This window comes from Archocentrus centrarchus, chromosome 23 (assembly GCF_007364275.1).
Source record: "Archocentrus centrarchus isolate MPI-CPG fArcCen1 chromosome 23, fArcCen1, whole genome shotgun sequence".
NCBI lineage: Eukaryota > Metazoa > Chordata > Actinopteri > Cichliformes > Cichlidae > Archocentrus > Archocentrus centrarchus.
In genome coordinates, this window is record NC_044368.1 from 6,298,956 (window position 1) to 6,315,870 (window position 16,915).

Below are 16,915 nucleotides of genomic sequence, written 5' to 3' on the forward strand. Positions count from 1 at the left end.
TGGAAAACAATGTTAGCTGATGAATGTTAGCTTGGGGGCTCATTCTACAAGCTAAGCTGGCTGTAAATTTGATAAGGAGACTTGAAGAGGAAAGCTAATTTGGGTTGTTTTTAAGAGTCTGTAGCAGCTGCTGTCCGCTCTGCTCGTGATACAGCACCACATTACCTGTTTTTAACAGGTGTTCTGTATTAGAGTACGGTAAGTTCTCTGTCTAGATTTTCTTTTCTTGTTTTTTCTATTTCTTGTGAGTCATGCATCAACCTAACACCTTAAACACAACCCAATGAGAGGCAGTGAAAACTCCATCTAGACCATCACATATTGATTTTTATTGTCTTGTTTTCAAAAAAAAAAAAGGTCCAGACACTGGTGACCTCATAGCTGGTCATGGCCATGGTGATGTACCGTGCTGATGTAACAGTTTAAGCAAGCAATGACTGATGAGTCAAGCATAACCATAGGGTCTAGCTGTGAGCACAGACGCCCCTGCCTCCTGCTGGTCAAACCTTCTGTTTTTGAAGGGCAGCCTATTAGAAAACGTTTGTTTAGAAGAAGGGATTATTGATTAGGTGGTTAGCACTGTTTCCTCACAGCAAGAAGGTCCTGTGTTTGAGTCCACAAGGAGTTTGCCTTTTCTTCTCATGTCTGCATGGGTCCTCACCAGGTACTCTGGTTTTCTCAAACAGTCTGAAGACAGGGTTTAGATTAATTGATTATTCTAAAATTGTCCATAGGTGTAAATGGTTGTGTCTCTCTCTCTGTGTTAGTGACAAGCTGGGGACTCCAGCGCCCCTAAATTGTTTAAGTGGAAGAAAATGGATGGATACATGGATAATGTTTGTGAAAGTGAAAATTAATTCTTCAAACTGATACCACCACACTGGCACGTTCATAATGCTCAGTTTACTTTGCTCATCTTTCAAATAAAAATCACTTAATAAAGACTCCTGCCTAACGCTGATATCCAGAACCTTTCTAATTAAAGATGCCCTCACTGATATACAAAAAGGCAGCTACACCAAGTCAATGTTCATAACTTATAGCTCAGACAGTGCAGAACAGAAAGAGATCTTGATGCTGCAGCCTCCCTAAATGCTCCTATTACCTTCTTTAATCAACATCAGTAATGGGTCTTGCCTCTCCGACAAGTTCATATTTCATCATTTATTTCCTGTGTGTGTGTGTGTGTGTGTGTGTGTGTATAACCGCTCTCTCATAAACATGTACACTCGTGTTGTTATGTCCGTTATTAATCATTTCCCCCACAGTCCAAGCAGTCCGGCAGCAGCTAAATTCAGGTCAGGCATTCATCAGATATTTAGCCCTTTTGCATCATCTGCACCACCACAATGAACTGTTTTGCTTTGTAAAAATAAAAGTTTACTGAATAAATTTATATAGAAACAAAAACAAATGGTTTTGACTTATAAATCTTCCTAGCCTTGATTTCTAAAAAAAAAAAAGCAAACAAAATAAAAAAAACTAATTCACTTTCTTGTTAAGTTGTTGTTATATAAGCAATTCCACTCATGGTTTTAGCCCTATATTGCAATTTGCATAGCTTACTATACAGACTGAAGGCAGGGACTAATTCCCATGTTCCCCTAGGCTTACATGCCACATAATCCTAACTTGAATAATATGTTGCCTGCTCTGTATAATGTGACATAGGCTGCTGTAGCAACTGCTTAAAGTGGTTAATAGGGTTCTTTATTCCTTAAAGCAAACAAAATAATACCCGTTGGCTGTGTTGTCCTTACATAGCTGTTCTGAAGCCTTGTTACACTTAAAAAAATGGATCATAGAACTGAAGGGTATTTAAGTAGGAGGGCTTCCTGGTTTCAGTGGATTTCTTTGAGGTGAGGAAAGGACAAAAATCAAAGAACTTGAAGGCACTTTCTGTTAAATAACATTTAAAATGTCTCTCATGACTGATCCTCAGCACCACCAAAGCCACAGACACTGAGTATCGACTATAGGAGGAAGAAAACAGTTAACTGAGATTAAACTAACAACTAAAAACTAAGTGAAAAAAACAGCATTTTAGTTGTGATAACTTGATCTTCATTGTTGGAAATAAATCAGACTTGTTTCTAGTGGGGGTTGGACTCTGCCCAGGCTGTCCCTTGGCACTGATTCTCTTTGTAACCTTTATGGACTAAATCTCTAGGTGCAGCCAAGGGGTGGAAGGTGTGAGGTTCTGTGTTCTCAGGAGCTTGTCTCTGCTTTTTCCAAATGATGGGATTTTGCTGGCTTCATTAAGCAACCTGTAGCTCACACTGGAGGAGGCAGCAGCGATGAAAACGAGCACATCAGACCACGGTTCTCAGCTGTTAAAAGGTGGAGTGTCCACTCTGTCTTGGGAATGAGTTGCTGCCCCAAGTGGAGGAGTTCAAGTATCTGGGGGTCTTCTTCATGAATACAGCGAGAGTGGAACGGGAGATTGACAGAGATTGGTGTGGTATCAGCAGTGATGCAAGTGCTGTAGCAGCCTGCTGTGGTAAAGACAGAGCTGAGCACGAAAGCGCAGCTGTTCATTTCCGGTGGATCTATGGTCCTACCCTTATCAGTGGCCACAAAGTCCGGTCAAAGAACAAGATCAGGAATACAAGCTTCCTCCGAAGAGTGCCTGGGCTCAGCCTGAGAAGCTGAGGAGCTTGGTCATTCAGGAGGAGCTCAGAGTAGAGCCGCTACTCCTACCCATCGAAAGGAGACAGTCGAGGTGAACCTTCTGGGTTCATTTTAGGTGAGGTGTTACAGCATGTTCAAAATCAAATGTTATTTAGGGTGAAGGTTAATTAATGTGCTTTTACTACCACTGGTAAAACCCTTTTTGCCATGATAGCAACATGTTTAATGAGAGAACACATAGCTTTCTTTTACATGTGAAAACTTACACAAAATTGCACAGTAAGTTTGCAGGGACTGCACAGCACACCCTCCTGAAACCAATAAGTCAGTGCTTTGGTCCACCTGTGTTGTGCTGTGCTGTTCAGTGACTTATTCCCTTCTCAAAGGATAGAAATACAAAGCCTCCTATATTCCAGCAATCAGCACACTGCTCCCCTGGGAGCTGACGCTCAGTTAAAACTGGCAGAAACTCCAGAGAAAATTAAGTCAAGTATTCATGATAAGTGCAAAGTGGAAATTACATTATGATACATTATTTTGGAGAAAGGTCTGAAAGCGAAATGGTCAGCAAGTTGGTGGTGCTCTTGGATATCCAGTCACTCTAATTTTGCACCATCATGTGGACACTCACTGGAACCAGAGAAGAAAACCACGATGGAAAACCCAGACATAAAAACAGGAAAAAAATGCTTTTTTTTTCCTCTTTATTTAGCTGCCTATTAAAAAAGATGTGAATCCACTTCTTTGTGTCTAAGAGGACTCAATTCTATTAAAGAAAGAAATGAAAAGAAAAGCCAGAGCTTTTCCTTTTCTGTATGAAAATGGAACCGAACAGAGACATTCTAGACAAGACGTGTTTTAATAAATAAATAATTACTATGTATATTTATTTCTCTGTATTGCTCCAGCTCCAGTGAACTGTTTTGTTGCATCTAATGCTACACAGTAATCACGTGTCACTGTGACCTGCACATTAGCACCATTACTCTGGGGCAGTGATTCCAAGTGTGGGCAAAGGTGGGCCGCAGTAATAATGAATTCAGATTGAAATTATTCACAAGTATGTACAGTTCCATATTTGTATTTATTAATTTATTTATAGAAAAAGTAAATTAAAACTGGTAATAGGAGGTGGTTAGTTTGTGATATTACTCATTATTAAATTTACTGCTCTTGTATAAAAGTTTACATACATATGGCTGGGTAGCATTAGCAATTTATAGCCAACAACTTGTGTTTTTTTATGTTTTTTGAATAAGAATTTGACTCTTGGATTTTGATTACAGTGAAGATTTAAGATTGGATGGGCCCCATGAGATTTTCTGTTTTTCTAAGTGGGCTGCAGCACTCTTGACTTTGGGAATGGCTGCTCTAGGGTAAAAATGAAAAAAATCTGAATACATTTTACCATCAGCACTAAAAATTATTTAATAAGGGCACCTACCTACCCACCCACATGTGGGTGATGGCTCTGTCACTAAGAGCACTGGAAAAGTTTAAAATTTCTCCTTTGCAAATTTTCTATTTTCTAAAGCTGTGGGCCAGACTGAAACCTTTGGTGGGTCAGCTCTGGCCCCTGGGCCATATGTTTGACACCCCTGTTCTATAAGTTTTGAAGCAAAAATGTAATAACTAAATACACCATAAACAAACTCTACTTGGTTGCAGGACTCCAGAACCACCACAACTAAGCTCAGGTGTTCGACATTATGACTGAATGTCCCCGGTAGCTTATAGCCTCTCATTTAATAACTTGTTAGTAAACTCATTCCCAAATTACTGAGTGAGGTATTTGCAAATATATTTTACATTGTAAATGGAAAGTAAATCTATCTTAACCTAACAGATCAACTATCTAGCAAACACCTCAACTATCAGTATCTCTAAATATCTATATGCTTATCTACCAAACATTTAATGCCAGGTCTGACAGGTTAATGGTATAAGTTGCTAGCTCTTGGGTTTATTTTCGGTTAGGTCTTCAACACAAGTTCCCATTGCAGTGTAGAGCAGTAACAAGTGAACTGCCTTTGTAATACTGAAAATCCAGGGTTACCTGGGTACGCCCAGATCCTCCTTCACAGTGCAGCCCTTGGGTTCCACTTTTTTATTCTGTTGTCCTTTTAGTCGCCTCACTGTGACTCTCTGTTGGTTTCTGTTATTATGTTCAGTAAGTCTTCTTGTTTTTGTGTATTTTCTCATGAGTCTTGTTCCAGTTTTTAATTCCACTCTGTCCGATTGCCTTCACCTGTGTTTGTCACATGCACCTGTGTCTCATTCATCTCATGTTTGTAATCGCTAATTAGTCCCCAGACTATATTTGTGTATCTCCCTTTTTCAGACCCTACTGTTGATTTCCCTGCTTGTGTTCTATGTTCCCTGGGACATGTGGTTCATGTACCTTTTGTGCTTCAGACAGATATTCATTTGTTTCTGCCCACATATCCTGGTTTGAGTCCTCTCCACATCAACCTCACAACAATAAATTATTGTAAAAAAGAGATCCCTTTAAAGAATTAACATAATTACTTTTTTTCATGGACTGGAATGATCTAAAAGACTTTAATGGTGCTCTTCTCGACTCTACTTTAGTGAACAAACAGAACAACCTCAGCTAATATGTGCTTTTACAGTGTCGTACTCCTTGAAGCAGGTAATTGTAGATAAATACAAAAACATTTCTTTCACAAGGTTCTCATTAGAGAGAGATACTGAGCTTTCTCTCTTTTATACTCATATTATGACTATACCCTCTTTATAAACTAAGCTATTCAGGATACATTGAAATTGTTAATAATCATTGAATTAGAAGCAATTCTGACTCACTGGAGCTCAGTTTAGATGATAATAGCACAGAATACATTTTCTTTAAGGCCTTTAAACCTATGAAGATGTCTCAGAAACATGTTAGAAAAGCTTAAAAATATTAAAGTGCTTTCAGTTAAATTATATAAGTCCATCAGTGAAAGTCCCTTCAGAGCTTTTTTCCTTTATGACCCTCTGGCAACCATAATTTCTCAAAAAATGATTCCAAACACAACTCCTGTACCCAAGTGAGACAAACCTTTAGGGACGGTTATGTTTGCTGTTTATGCAGCTGTCTAGTCCTTGGGTAAATCTGCTGTAAGCGCATGTTTAATCAAGACAGCAGCTTTTACAGTAGATACTGACTTGCTGCGTTTGACTACTGTATATTCTGTGTGCATCAGTTTCTCATTCCATAACCACGGATTTCCTTGTCTTTGCACTAATTGTTTGCTAGGAACTGAACTGCATTTAAAAAAAAGAGAGGTTTTAACTTTGTACTTAGCATTTGGGCGACTAATGCAACAACTCAGACCTCCTTCCTTTTCTCTGAGTGCTTGAAAGACATATTTTACAGTGTACGGTTTGAAAAAGAGGGAGACCAAGTCTGGAATGAAAACACTGCGGGAAATGTTATCCATCGATGCAGACAGCTGGCCTACAGCGACATACAACAGCCAGAACTGCCGGTGTAAAAGAGTAAATGTTTGGTCCAAATTACCAAATATATCAAAGAACCTGCAGCAGCTCTTTTACCATTTTTACTTCCTCTGGATTGCTTATCTCATAAACTTAACAAATTGTAGTGATAAACCACTTCTCTTCTTCTAAAGCAAATTAAACATCAGGTAGATATTCAAAGCTCGGGTGTGGAAGTCATCGCAGTAATAATTTTCCACCTCACAGAAGCTTGTCTGAAGTTTCCCAAAACAGCCTTAACAGATAATCTTATCTTATTTGATCATATTCTGTCTCCCCCTCATCCTGCTGTGTCTTTCAGGCCCTTTTTGACTTGTCTTCAACCTTTCAGCTGAATGCTAAATAGAGAATTCTCTCTCCAGGGTCCTGAACCTGCTGACATGTCACTCAGCCTGACATTCCTGGCGCTCCCCGGGGTCGTCAGGATTGAGTTTTTATCTCTTCAGAGTGGAGGAAAGATGTTGGAATATCTGTCCATCCTTCCATCCAAGTGAAGTCCCTCTGGTTTCCATCAATCTGCTCAAGGCCTAGGGAAGTGTCAGTGCTGAACAGCACACACAGCTTCTTACCAGATCGCTTGTGGGGCGAAAAACTTGTGCAAGAGTGTAGGAATGTCTATACTAACTAGTATACCACGAAATGACAGTGGCAATGCATTTGGAAGGATGAGCTAAATACCAACAGGGCCAGTACTTCGGGTGCTTTACCTTTTGTCACGCACATCGATTTGAGGACAAAGGACCACATGTTAGAGTTTGAAGGGCTTCATCTAGTTTGTTACTAGACCAGTGGACCAATCTGGGCTAGACTAGCCTGATCGTTTGACAAAAACTACCATCATTAGGTTAGCTATTGTAGCCCATCATATTAGTTTACTAGTTAACTGTTCAATCCAGTCACACAACCTAGAGAGACTAGTCGGTGACTCCCTAGCAAGTGCTGGTAGGGGAAAACTCATATTACCCGAGGGCATGGCAAGTGGTTGCTGGAAGTTTCTGCCAGTTGATAGGTGAAATTTGTCACAAAGAGGTATACGGTGCTGCACCAACTGCCGCCATACAATTGCTTTGGTATAGCAGATTGCCACAGTCACCCACAGTTTGCATGGAAGGTTCCGACTTGTCTGCAAACCCGCCAGCTACGTTAACTACTCGCAAGCTGGTAGTGAAACCGAAAACGCTCACCTTCGAAATAAAAGTTTGCCTTTTGAAATCTGCTGACTGCAGCAATGGAGCAATCTTACTTTAAAGGTGGACGTGATCCATTTTTGTCACATTCTTTACTGTTTTGCCTGGCATGTCCTTGTGGAACATTTGCAGACAAGTTGCCATCTGCCATGCAAAATATAGGCAACCCTGGCAATTTCACTGAGCAACCTCCAGCATTCACTGACCAATCAACTAGGGAAGGTACATTTTTTCTTAGTGACTGGAGGCTACCACGGGTTCACTGACTGGTCTTTAGGCCTGTAAGACTGGGATCTAATCTTTTTATTTTCTTTTTTTATTGAAAAGTATAAGACATATAACATTATGCAAGTTCTTTTAGATCCAAGCAGTATAAACAAAGCCAGAAAAAGATTATTAATTTCTGTGTATGACTGAAATTAAACACAAAAATGTACTCCTCAATCTTTCTCTCGCTCTGTATGCAGCATTAGTGAAGCTCCAATTTGCATTTTTAGCAGGTGGATAGCAGTGTGTTAATCAAGTGCAACAATTGTGTTGTTATGGAATAATTGTGAAATAGTAATAGTGTTGAATTTTTAAAAATAGCCGAGCATAGTTAATTGACTGAAGCAGAGGAATAACGATTGCCCATTTTAAGTCCTTTCATTGTGCAAAGTTGATCAAAACACTTTCAAGTCACAATTTCAAAAGCACAACAGTTAACAAGACCAAACTTTCGGCACATTAAGCTTTCTTTTTGCCTTTTGTTGCTGACAATCATTGGCTTCCTTTAATCCATAATCAGTAGTTTCCTGCAAATAAACCAGTATATTCTCTGTCTTTGTTCAGGTTATAACCATTCAGTGGTAAATGCATGTAAATAATGGACAACAGAAATAAAAGCCCCATGTTAATCTTGTTATAGTGTAGACGGGCATTGAAATTCTAAAAATGGAAGGAAATGGAGGGACAAACTCAAGCCACAGTAACATTTTTCCTGCAAGTTCCTGAAGTGCACTGCCATTTGCACTCTATCCAGACATCTATTTTCTTAACTGCTTATCCAACTTAGAGTCTCAGGAGAGGCTGAAGCCTATCACAGCTGACACTGGGTGAGAGGCTGGGTATAACGTGGACATGTCAGCGGTCTATCATAGGGGTAACACACAGAGACAGACAGCTATTCACACCTGTGGCCAATTTAGAATCACCAAACAGCCTGACATATATATAATATAAGAGGAAACTGGACCCACAGAAGCTGATATAAACCTTTTAGCAATGAATTTTACTTTAATGACTTGAGTTTGAGTAAAGTATAAAGCACTCAAATGCAAAAGTAGTTTGATCGCTGTGAAGATCTAATTTGGGGGGAATCCAAATCTTAAATTAAACCTCACATTTTTATCTGGACCTACTGAGGTTTAAACTGAGTATTTCTGAGAAGCTCTATGGTATATTTCTGCATTGTAATCCCAAAATGTTTGTTCAGTAAGGTTCAGTTCTGTCCTGGGCTGGTCTAGAAAACTTCCCAAGCCATTTACCTACCTGCTTCAGCTGTCAGCCCTTGTTGCTGACTAAAAGGCTCTTGCCCTTTTACACAGAAGTAGAGTCATTACTGCAGACAGACAGCGGAGTGGGAGGAGACACTAAGCACAAGTAAAGTTACTGAAATAATCTCAACGGGCCACGTTAACAAGTGGGGGATGTTTTGCTTCGAGGATGACATGTTTTGTGCATTATTGCTTATCTTTTAAAAATGCTATCAATTATGCAGTTCTCCTTTGGGGATGCAAACCTTAAAGGTGAGTCAGCTGGGCAGTCTCTTGGAGCTAATCTGAGAGTAGTCACAGTACAAATCACTTGATTCCCAGAGTTTCCGAAGCTTCTGCAGGACTCACCTCTCAGTTTGTAAGGTGACTTTGGATGGCTCTACATTGGGGTTCTCCCACTCCATCTGCGGGCAGTGCATGAAGTAACACAGGGTATAGAGGGCCTCGGGCTCCCAGTGCACTGTGGTGTTAGCCTTCTGGTGGACCGGAGTCCCATTGCTGGCGTTCTTGATGTGCAGCGGCTGGAGGTGGTGCATGGCCCGAGAAACCAAATCACCTGGAGGAAATGTATAAATATATGAGAACAGTGTGTATATTGTGCCAGAATGGCAGGGAAAATAAAAATGACACAAGGATGAAATAATAACACTGTGTACTACACTGATAAGAGACGCAGTCATCGCAACAAAGATTTACGCATCATTCTCAGAGCACAAACCCATTTCCTACTCCAATCCTTTGTGATGATGCACTCCCTCATTCACACACCCTCTGATTCAGCCTACGTTTAGTCATACACATGTGCCCACACATGAGTGGGGAAATTACTGCTTTGAAATGAATCTTACACACATCATGTCTCTCTCAGCAAAACACCCTCAGACATGTGAGCTCTTAGTCTGTCCTCATTTTGTCTGTAGCTCTTATTTTTCTCCAATGTTTTCCTGGGTGACGGTGCAGGGAGTCAGAAGGAAGCTGAAAGATCTGTGTCACTGAGCATATGTGTGCGCTAAATTTTTGGCCATTCTTCCAGAAGCACATTTGTGAGGTCAGACACTGATGTTGGATGAGAAGGCCTGGCTCACAGTCTTCACACAAATTCATCCCATGGGTGTTCTGTTGGGTTGAGGTCAGGACTCTCTGCAGACCAGTCAAGTTCTTCCACACCAAACTGACTCATCCATGTCTTTATGGACCTGCTTTGTGCACTGGTGTGCAGTCATGTTGGAACAGGAAGGGGCCATCTCCAAACTGCTCCCACAAAGTTGGGAGCATGAAATTGTCCAAAATACCTTGGTATGCTGAAACATTAAGAGTTCCTTTCACTGGAACTAAGGGGCCGAGCCCAAATCCTGAAAGCAACCCCACACCATAATCCCTCCTCCACTAAACTTTACACTTGGCACAGTGTAGTCAGACAAGTACTGTTATCCTGGCAACTGCCAAACCCAGACTCATCCATAAGAACACGTCTATACTGCTCTAGAGTCCAGTGGTGGCGTGCTTTACACCACTGCATCCAGTACTTTGCATTTGCACTTGGTGATGTAAGGCTTGGATGCAGCTGCTTGGCCATGGAAACCCATTCCATGAAGCACTCTACACACTGTTCTTGAGCTAATCTGAAGGACACATGAAGTTTGGAGGTGTATAACGACTGACTGTAGAAAGTTGGTGACTTCTACACACAATGCTCCTCCGCATCCACTGACCTGTCATTTTACGTGGCCTACCACTTAGTGGCTGAGTTTCTGTCATTCCCAAATGCTTCCACTTTGTTATAATACTACTAACAGCTGCCTGTGGAATATTTAATAGTGAGGAAATTTCACGACTGGATTTGTTGCACAAGCGGCATCCTATCACAGTACCACGCTGGAATTCATTGAGCTCCTGAGAGCGACCCATTCTTTCACAAATGTTTGTAGAAGCAGTCTGCATGCCTAGGTGCTTGGTTTATACACCTGTGACCATGGAAGTGATTGGAACACCTGAATTCAATGCTTTTGATGGGTGAGTGAATACTTTTGGCAATATAGTGTACCTTCAGCTGCCCCCTTATTCACAAAGGATCGTCACAGTTAATTTGGATGATTTTTTTACATCCTTCCTGCAAGCCCAAAGGGATCTGTGTCTCCTCCTGGAATCAAACCAGGGATTTTTCACTTGTTTGGAGAATGTGTAAATCCCTACACTATGGAGCCACACTAATAAATTGATAGACAGATACATTCAACCCCAAAGCTTGGTTGCTATGCCAACAGTATCCCTGCAGTTACTTATCACCGCTACTACTGCTGGACTTGTTTTAAAACACCTCCATATCCCTATGCCTCTATTAGCAACATACTGAGAGTTGGCTGCAGCTTGGAGCATTATCAGATAAACCAAGACCACCATATCAAGAGTCCAGTTTTGGACCACTGAAGTTTACCCTTTGCTACTTTTACTGGGGGTGTAAAGTGTAAATTAAGACCCAAATGTCATGAATAAAAATAGAAACAAGACTGTTAAGAGTAATTCTTTACTCTCTTGAATGCAGATATATGGCAAATGATGTTCTGCGCTTCTGTGTGTGTTTGAATATCTGCAAATGTGAGTGATAACTAAAGGTCTGGAGTGCTATAGCCTCCATTTTATACATGAATAAGAAACTCATGTATCATCTTTCTAATGAAAGATGGTACCTCTTTCGTTAGGAAGTGCGCAAGTCCTCGGGAGTTGCACAAGAAAGCTTACAACTGAACAGATGTGTGTATTAGAAACCATAATAGCAACAGAGATGAAGTAAAATATCTTTTATGAGGGCAGCATAGGGTACATTTTCTATTATTTTTTTCTTCACAAATGTGGTCTGTTTCTTTTGGTGTGAACCCTTTCAAGCTGTGTCTGTGCACAGCAGGAGCCGGGAGCAAAAGAGAGTCAGAAGAAATTTTCCAGTTCTAATAGTTTTAAGCACCAGAGGAGGTATGAATTTCAAATTCTGGAATTCATGACGTGCAGTACAGAACCAGTTATTTAGCACTGACATTTTGGAAGTCATAATTCTCTAATTTAGACGGCTTCACAGCAGTTTATAGATGAGGTCATTAGCGATGCATTTAAGAGTAACGATGCTGCTCTAAGAGGGAAAATACTGCAGTGTGAGCCTGCGGGGCTGATTTCTCAGAAAAAGTGATACCCGTATTGATCTAATTATTTACTCAGTTTACTGGAACGCTGGAGGCTGCAGGCTTATGGAGGAATATGGACAAGGAACTGAGGCAGAAAATACAGTTCCTTGTTAGGTACATGATGCGCATGTATGCGTGAAAGTTTAAAACTCTGAGCTGCAGTGCAACAGTAAACACATTGGTGCCCAATACACTCACATTGCGATCTAGTTTGATTGTTTGTTCCAAAAATACCCCGTCTAAGGAACGTTGCCCTGTCTTGAAATCTCATTCCTCAGACAGACTGACATGGTGAATCTGAGCCTAAGGTTCTCCATCTGTCAAACTAAAGGCCCCTGACAGAGTTCACAGGCAGCCAGACGAAAACAGAGCACGCCGCTCACAGCTCTGTTTACACTCGGGCCCCGGGGAGCCTCATAGAGGGCTGAAAAAGAATTAAACACATCAATGAATAATTGAAAACGAGGTAAACACGCTCAGCTTCCGTGATTGTGTTCAAGTGGAGTGGTGCTATAAATCTCCCATCCTGAGGTTAGACATGATGAGGTACGGTCACTTCTGAGGCAGCACCTAAAGGAGCCGAGTAAAAACCGGAGAAATCACAGTTTGACCTGCTGTCAGGCTGATGAATTTCAGGTTGCTCGAACAGAACATCAGATTTAGACCACTGGTGGCTTCTTTTAACCATGACCACAATCCCAACCCTACCAAGCTGGAAACTTACCAAACATCGCAACTGAGTACTTTTAAGGGACCAGCTGAAAGAAGGAGGAGCAGAAGGCAATGACAGATAATGTTATTCTGCTTATAATACATCATGTACAGTAATCTTTAAAGTGTTACCATTATTAATGTTACTACTATTAGTGCTACTCCAGCTATTATTATTTCAAACTGATTAATCTATTTGTCCACTGAACCCCTTTCACTTCAGCGATCCATTGTTATATTACTATATTTTACAAGAAATCGGATTGGGTTTGATTCCATTTAGAAATGCTTTTTCAGTCAATGTGCATCTGAATGCAGGAATATTTTGGAAGGATCTTCTACTTTTGCATGATTAGTAGCCTTGGTGGAGGTATGTTCCTGTTGAGTTATGTACTTCTGCCTTGTTCTGTGGTATATGGATCCATCATACTCCAGGGGATCCTCAAGAGTGCGAAGCATGAGGAAGGCCAGGAGCTGTTTACATTTTCTCAACTACTCTCTTGGAACAGGTCATGCAGTGGGTCAACTCCCTTCTGTCAAGGTCAGGCAAGGGTTCAGATTTGCATATTATAAGTCTAAACCACCCAAATACATACCAATCACAGTAAATATTAAAACAGAGGAAAAGTTAATTTTATTAAAAAACAACAATACTGATGCTCTTGCCGACCTTACCATGCTGAGTCACTGCAGGACCACCTGATGGTGACCTTATCTCGGTGCCAGTGGCTCGGGGCAGACACATCATCAGTACCTTCCCCTGCCCTCCATTATTATTATGGTTCCAGACTGAACAGTCATACACACTCATAAAAGCGTGCACAGCACACATAACCACGTGTGAATGCACCTGTGCCCTCATGTTAGTGTTGTTCTGTATCCGTGTCCTGTCCTGTTCTGTGTCCTGTCCTATAATTTCAAAATAAAATCACATATAAAAGTAAAAATTAAAAAGCTTCTTCCTGTCATTCCGGAAGTTGAAAATATGCATTATATTTTGCCCTATTTAATTTAGCATAAACCAAAAAATGTTTGATTAATAAATGAATGAACAATTTTGATACAGATAATTTGGCAACAACAATCCTTTGTTTGAGTCTTCGTTCTCCTGATTGGGTGCCCGTTACAAACAGACTTCAAAGAGCATCCACTCTTGTAACTAATATTTCATATATATATATATATATATATATATATATATATATATATATATATATATATATATATATATATATATATATGAGTAGCACATTCAGGATTTTTTTCTGAATGTGCTATTCATCAGTATTCAGATGCTGTTTACTGTATATTTGGATCTCAGTAGCATTAAACTAGAACTTCAAGCAGGCGGAATAAAGTGAGCATAGAAAACCTTTCCACTCCAGGTCCCTAAGCTACTCAGTGTATGTTAACAAAGTGCGACACTGGCCTGAATATTAAGAGGAGAAGTCAGGCATTAATAAACATTAGAAAAGAGAAAACAGATGAGTGAAGCATGCATTTACATTGGGAAACACTTTGCTCATCAGAAAGCATTATAAGAGTGAACTGCTAACTCCTTTAACTGACAGCGCTCCCCGTGGGTTTGCAGAGCTTGCTGAGCAAAAGCAGAACTCCACAGCCACACCACATCCATAAATAACGATCCACATCTCTCTTTTTTCAAACCACATTTAACATTAGAGGCAGACACCACGCAAATAGTTAAACCACTGCTGTCCCTCTGAGCGAAAGCCAGCGTCGGGGTCGATAATCAAGCTTTCTTTGCCTTCATTAATTGTTCCTGTGACTTTGGTTTTGTCAGCAGGACAACATTTGCTCCCATCTCCTTTGCTGTAATTATCTAAGCAACGCTCCTATGAGGTTCATGCTTCATCTGATTTGAATTAATCATAAGGGACAGCTTAGTGTTTCTTTCTCTGAGCCAAGTCCTTCTCCTTTGGAAGGACTTATTACTGAGCAAAACTTTGTTCCTTATTCCCTGTATTAAAAAAAGTGGCTGTGAAAAACTTTCTGCCTTATGTTCCCCATGTATTATTGAGCGTCCATCTCTGATGTTCCCCCATTTAGTTATTTCCTGTTTTATTTTGGTAACCTTTGTCTTGTGTGTTCTGTGTTCAGTTTTACTTCCCCCGCCTTGCTATGTTCACAGTTTTCTGTCATGCATCCCACCTGTTACCTCTCCCCTCATTATCTAATGTGTGTTTATTGTTTCTGCCTCCCTGTGTTCAGTGTTGCATCGTCTGCATTAGCTGTGTGTTTCTAGCCTCTGTATTCCCGGTGTTTCCAAGCCTACCGAGAGCTCTCTGGTTCAGCATTTCCCAACTCGCATCTCTCAGTTCAGTATTTCCTCTGGGTCCACTTTTCTCTGGGACACAGTTGAAACATGACACTGTGGCCCTTGCTCTGAGCTAAAAGCCTAACTAACATGCTAACAACAACAATTATAAAGTACCTTTTGTACACAAAGACAGCTCCGCAGTACAGTACAGAGAAATTAAAACATTTAGCAATGCAAGACAATACAGCTCAAAGTTCAAACAGCACAAGCTGGTGTTTAGCACTGTTCCTGCTTCTTATATTTTCTCTCTCTCTCTCCCCTCTAACCCGGGTCTGCCGCAGGTGTCTCCCTCTTCCTCTCCATCACCAAGTGCTTGCTCATAGACTTATGTATTTTGGTTTCTCACTCTAATATTGTATTTTCTTTAAACTTCCGTGCACTATTATCTGTTTCACTCGAACTGATGTATGGATCAAGACTTCCTGATAAAATCATTGACATCCTGGTCAGAATTTGGTGTAAAGGCATGGATCATGCATTGATAATACATAGAGAACATGGAAGTATAGATCCATCCTGCCTTGTATCAACAGTTCAGTCTGCTGCTGGTGGTGTAATGTGTGTGGGATATTGTCTTGGCACACTTTGGGCCCCTTAATATCAGCTGAGCATGGGCTACCAGTTTTGCTGCTGATCATGTCCATCCATTTATGACCACAGTAAGCCGTTTTCTGATGGCTGATTTTAGCAAGATAATGTGCCATCTCATAAAGTGAGTTAACTGTACTTAAATGGCCTCCACATTCACCAGATCTCAGTCCAGTAGAGCACCTTTGGGGTGTGGTGGAACAGGAGAGTCACACCATGGACGTCCAGCTGCAGCAACTGTGTGATGCCATCACGTCAATATGGACCAAAATCTCTGAGGAATGCATCCAGCACCTTGTTGAATCCATGCCATGAAGAATTAAGGCAGCTCTGAAGGCCTTGCTAGTACTGGTATCAACCTGGTGTATCTCAAAGTGAGTGTACACTGCAAATTACAGCACTGTTTCTGGAACTGTGGGGTCATTAGTATATATCGTCTGGGTACCATATATATCTCTACCTAATTTCTTGGCTTCATCCTGTGGATGCTGGGTTATTTCTCAGGGTCAGTAAAGAGAAAATCTTCTCACCTCTCACTCCGGAAATGTTCAAACATACCACACACTTCAGCCGGGCTTCTTTTTTAAAAACTGCAGAATGCCTGCTGGCATCGAAGTATAAAGACTCGCAAAGTGTAGCTGTTTCTCCTGAACAACAATTGGTAGATGTTGACAACTCAACACAGCTTTTTCAATGTCAAATTTATTGGCTGTTTTCTCAGTTAGATGTCAGTATGTGGGCCAGATTAAGTTTTCTCTGTCAAGGTTCAGATTGTTTTCACAGCATATTTCACTTAGAAGTTTTTTCAGCAGGTACAATAAAGCACGATGCAATTATGTTCTCATAACGAGTAGCCCAAAGGAATGCGGTCTGAGTTATTGTACTGGGAATAGTGTGTACGTTGACTCAATTTAACTGTGATAACTTTATCTTCTGCTATATACAAAAACAAAACTTAAAAGATATATTTTTTTTATCTAATTAGTGTAAGTCAGATAATTTGGTTTATAAAGTAATTAAACTGCATTATATTTTAGCTAAAGTAATGCCAATACTACTCTGGCTGATATCTACAAATGGAAATGCCAATATGTTGAGTTTAATTGGTGCTATTTTTCTTCATGAGAAAATTTACATTTATATCACAGAATCAGAATTCTTTATGAGACTAACACAAAGGTACTGCTTGTGCTGTATTAATGTGGTAAATTATGAATTCCTCTCTCAGTACCTATTTTTTTCTTT

General features: G+C 40.4%; 1 protein-coding gene across 1 annotated transcript in view; it reads right to left on the reverse strand.

Moving 5' to 3' along the window:
* Window positions 1-16,915, reverse strand: part of LOC115773725 (ankyrin repeat and BTB/POZ domain-containing protein BTBD11-A) — a 223,709-nt gene that overhangs the window by 32,683 nt on the left and 174,111 nt on the right. Inside the window, exon 3 of the mRNA XM_030720609.1 lies at window positions 9,206-9,413. Coding sequence (XP_030576469.1) covers window positions 9,206-9,413 — 208 coding nt within the window. The remainder of the gene's footprint in view (window positions 1-9,205; window positions 9,414-16,915) is intronic.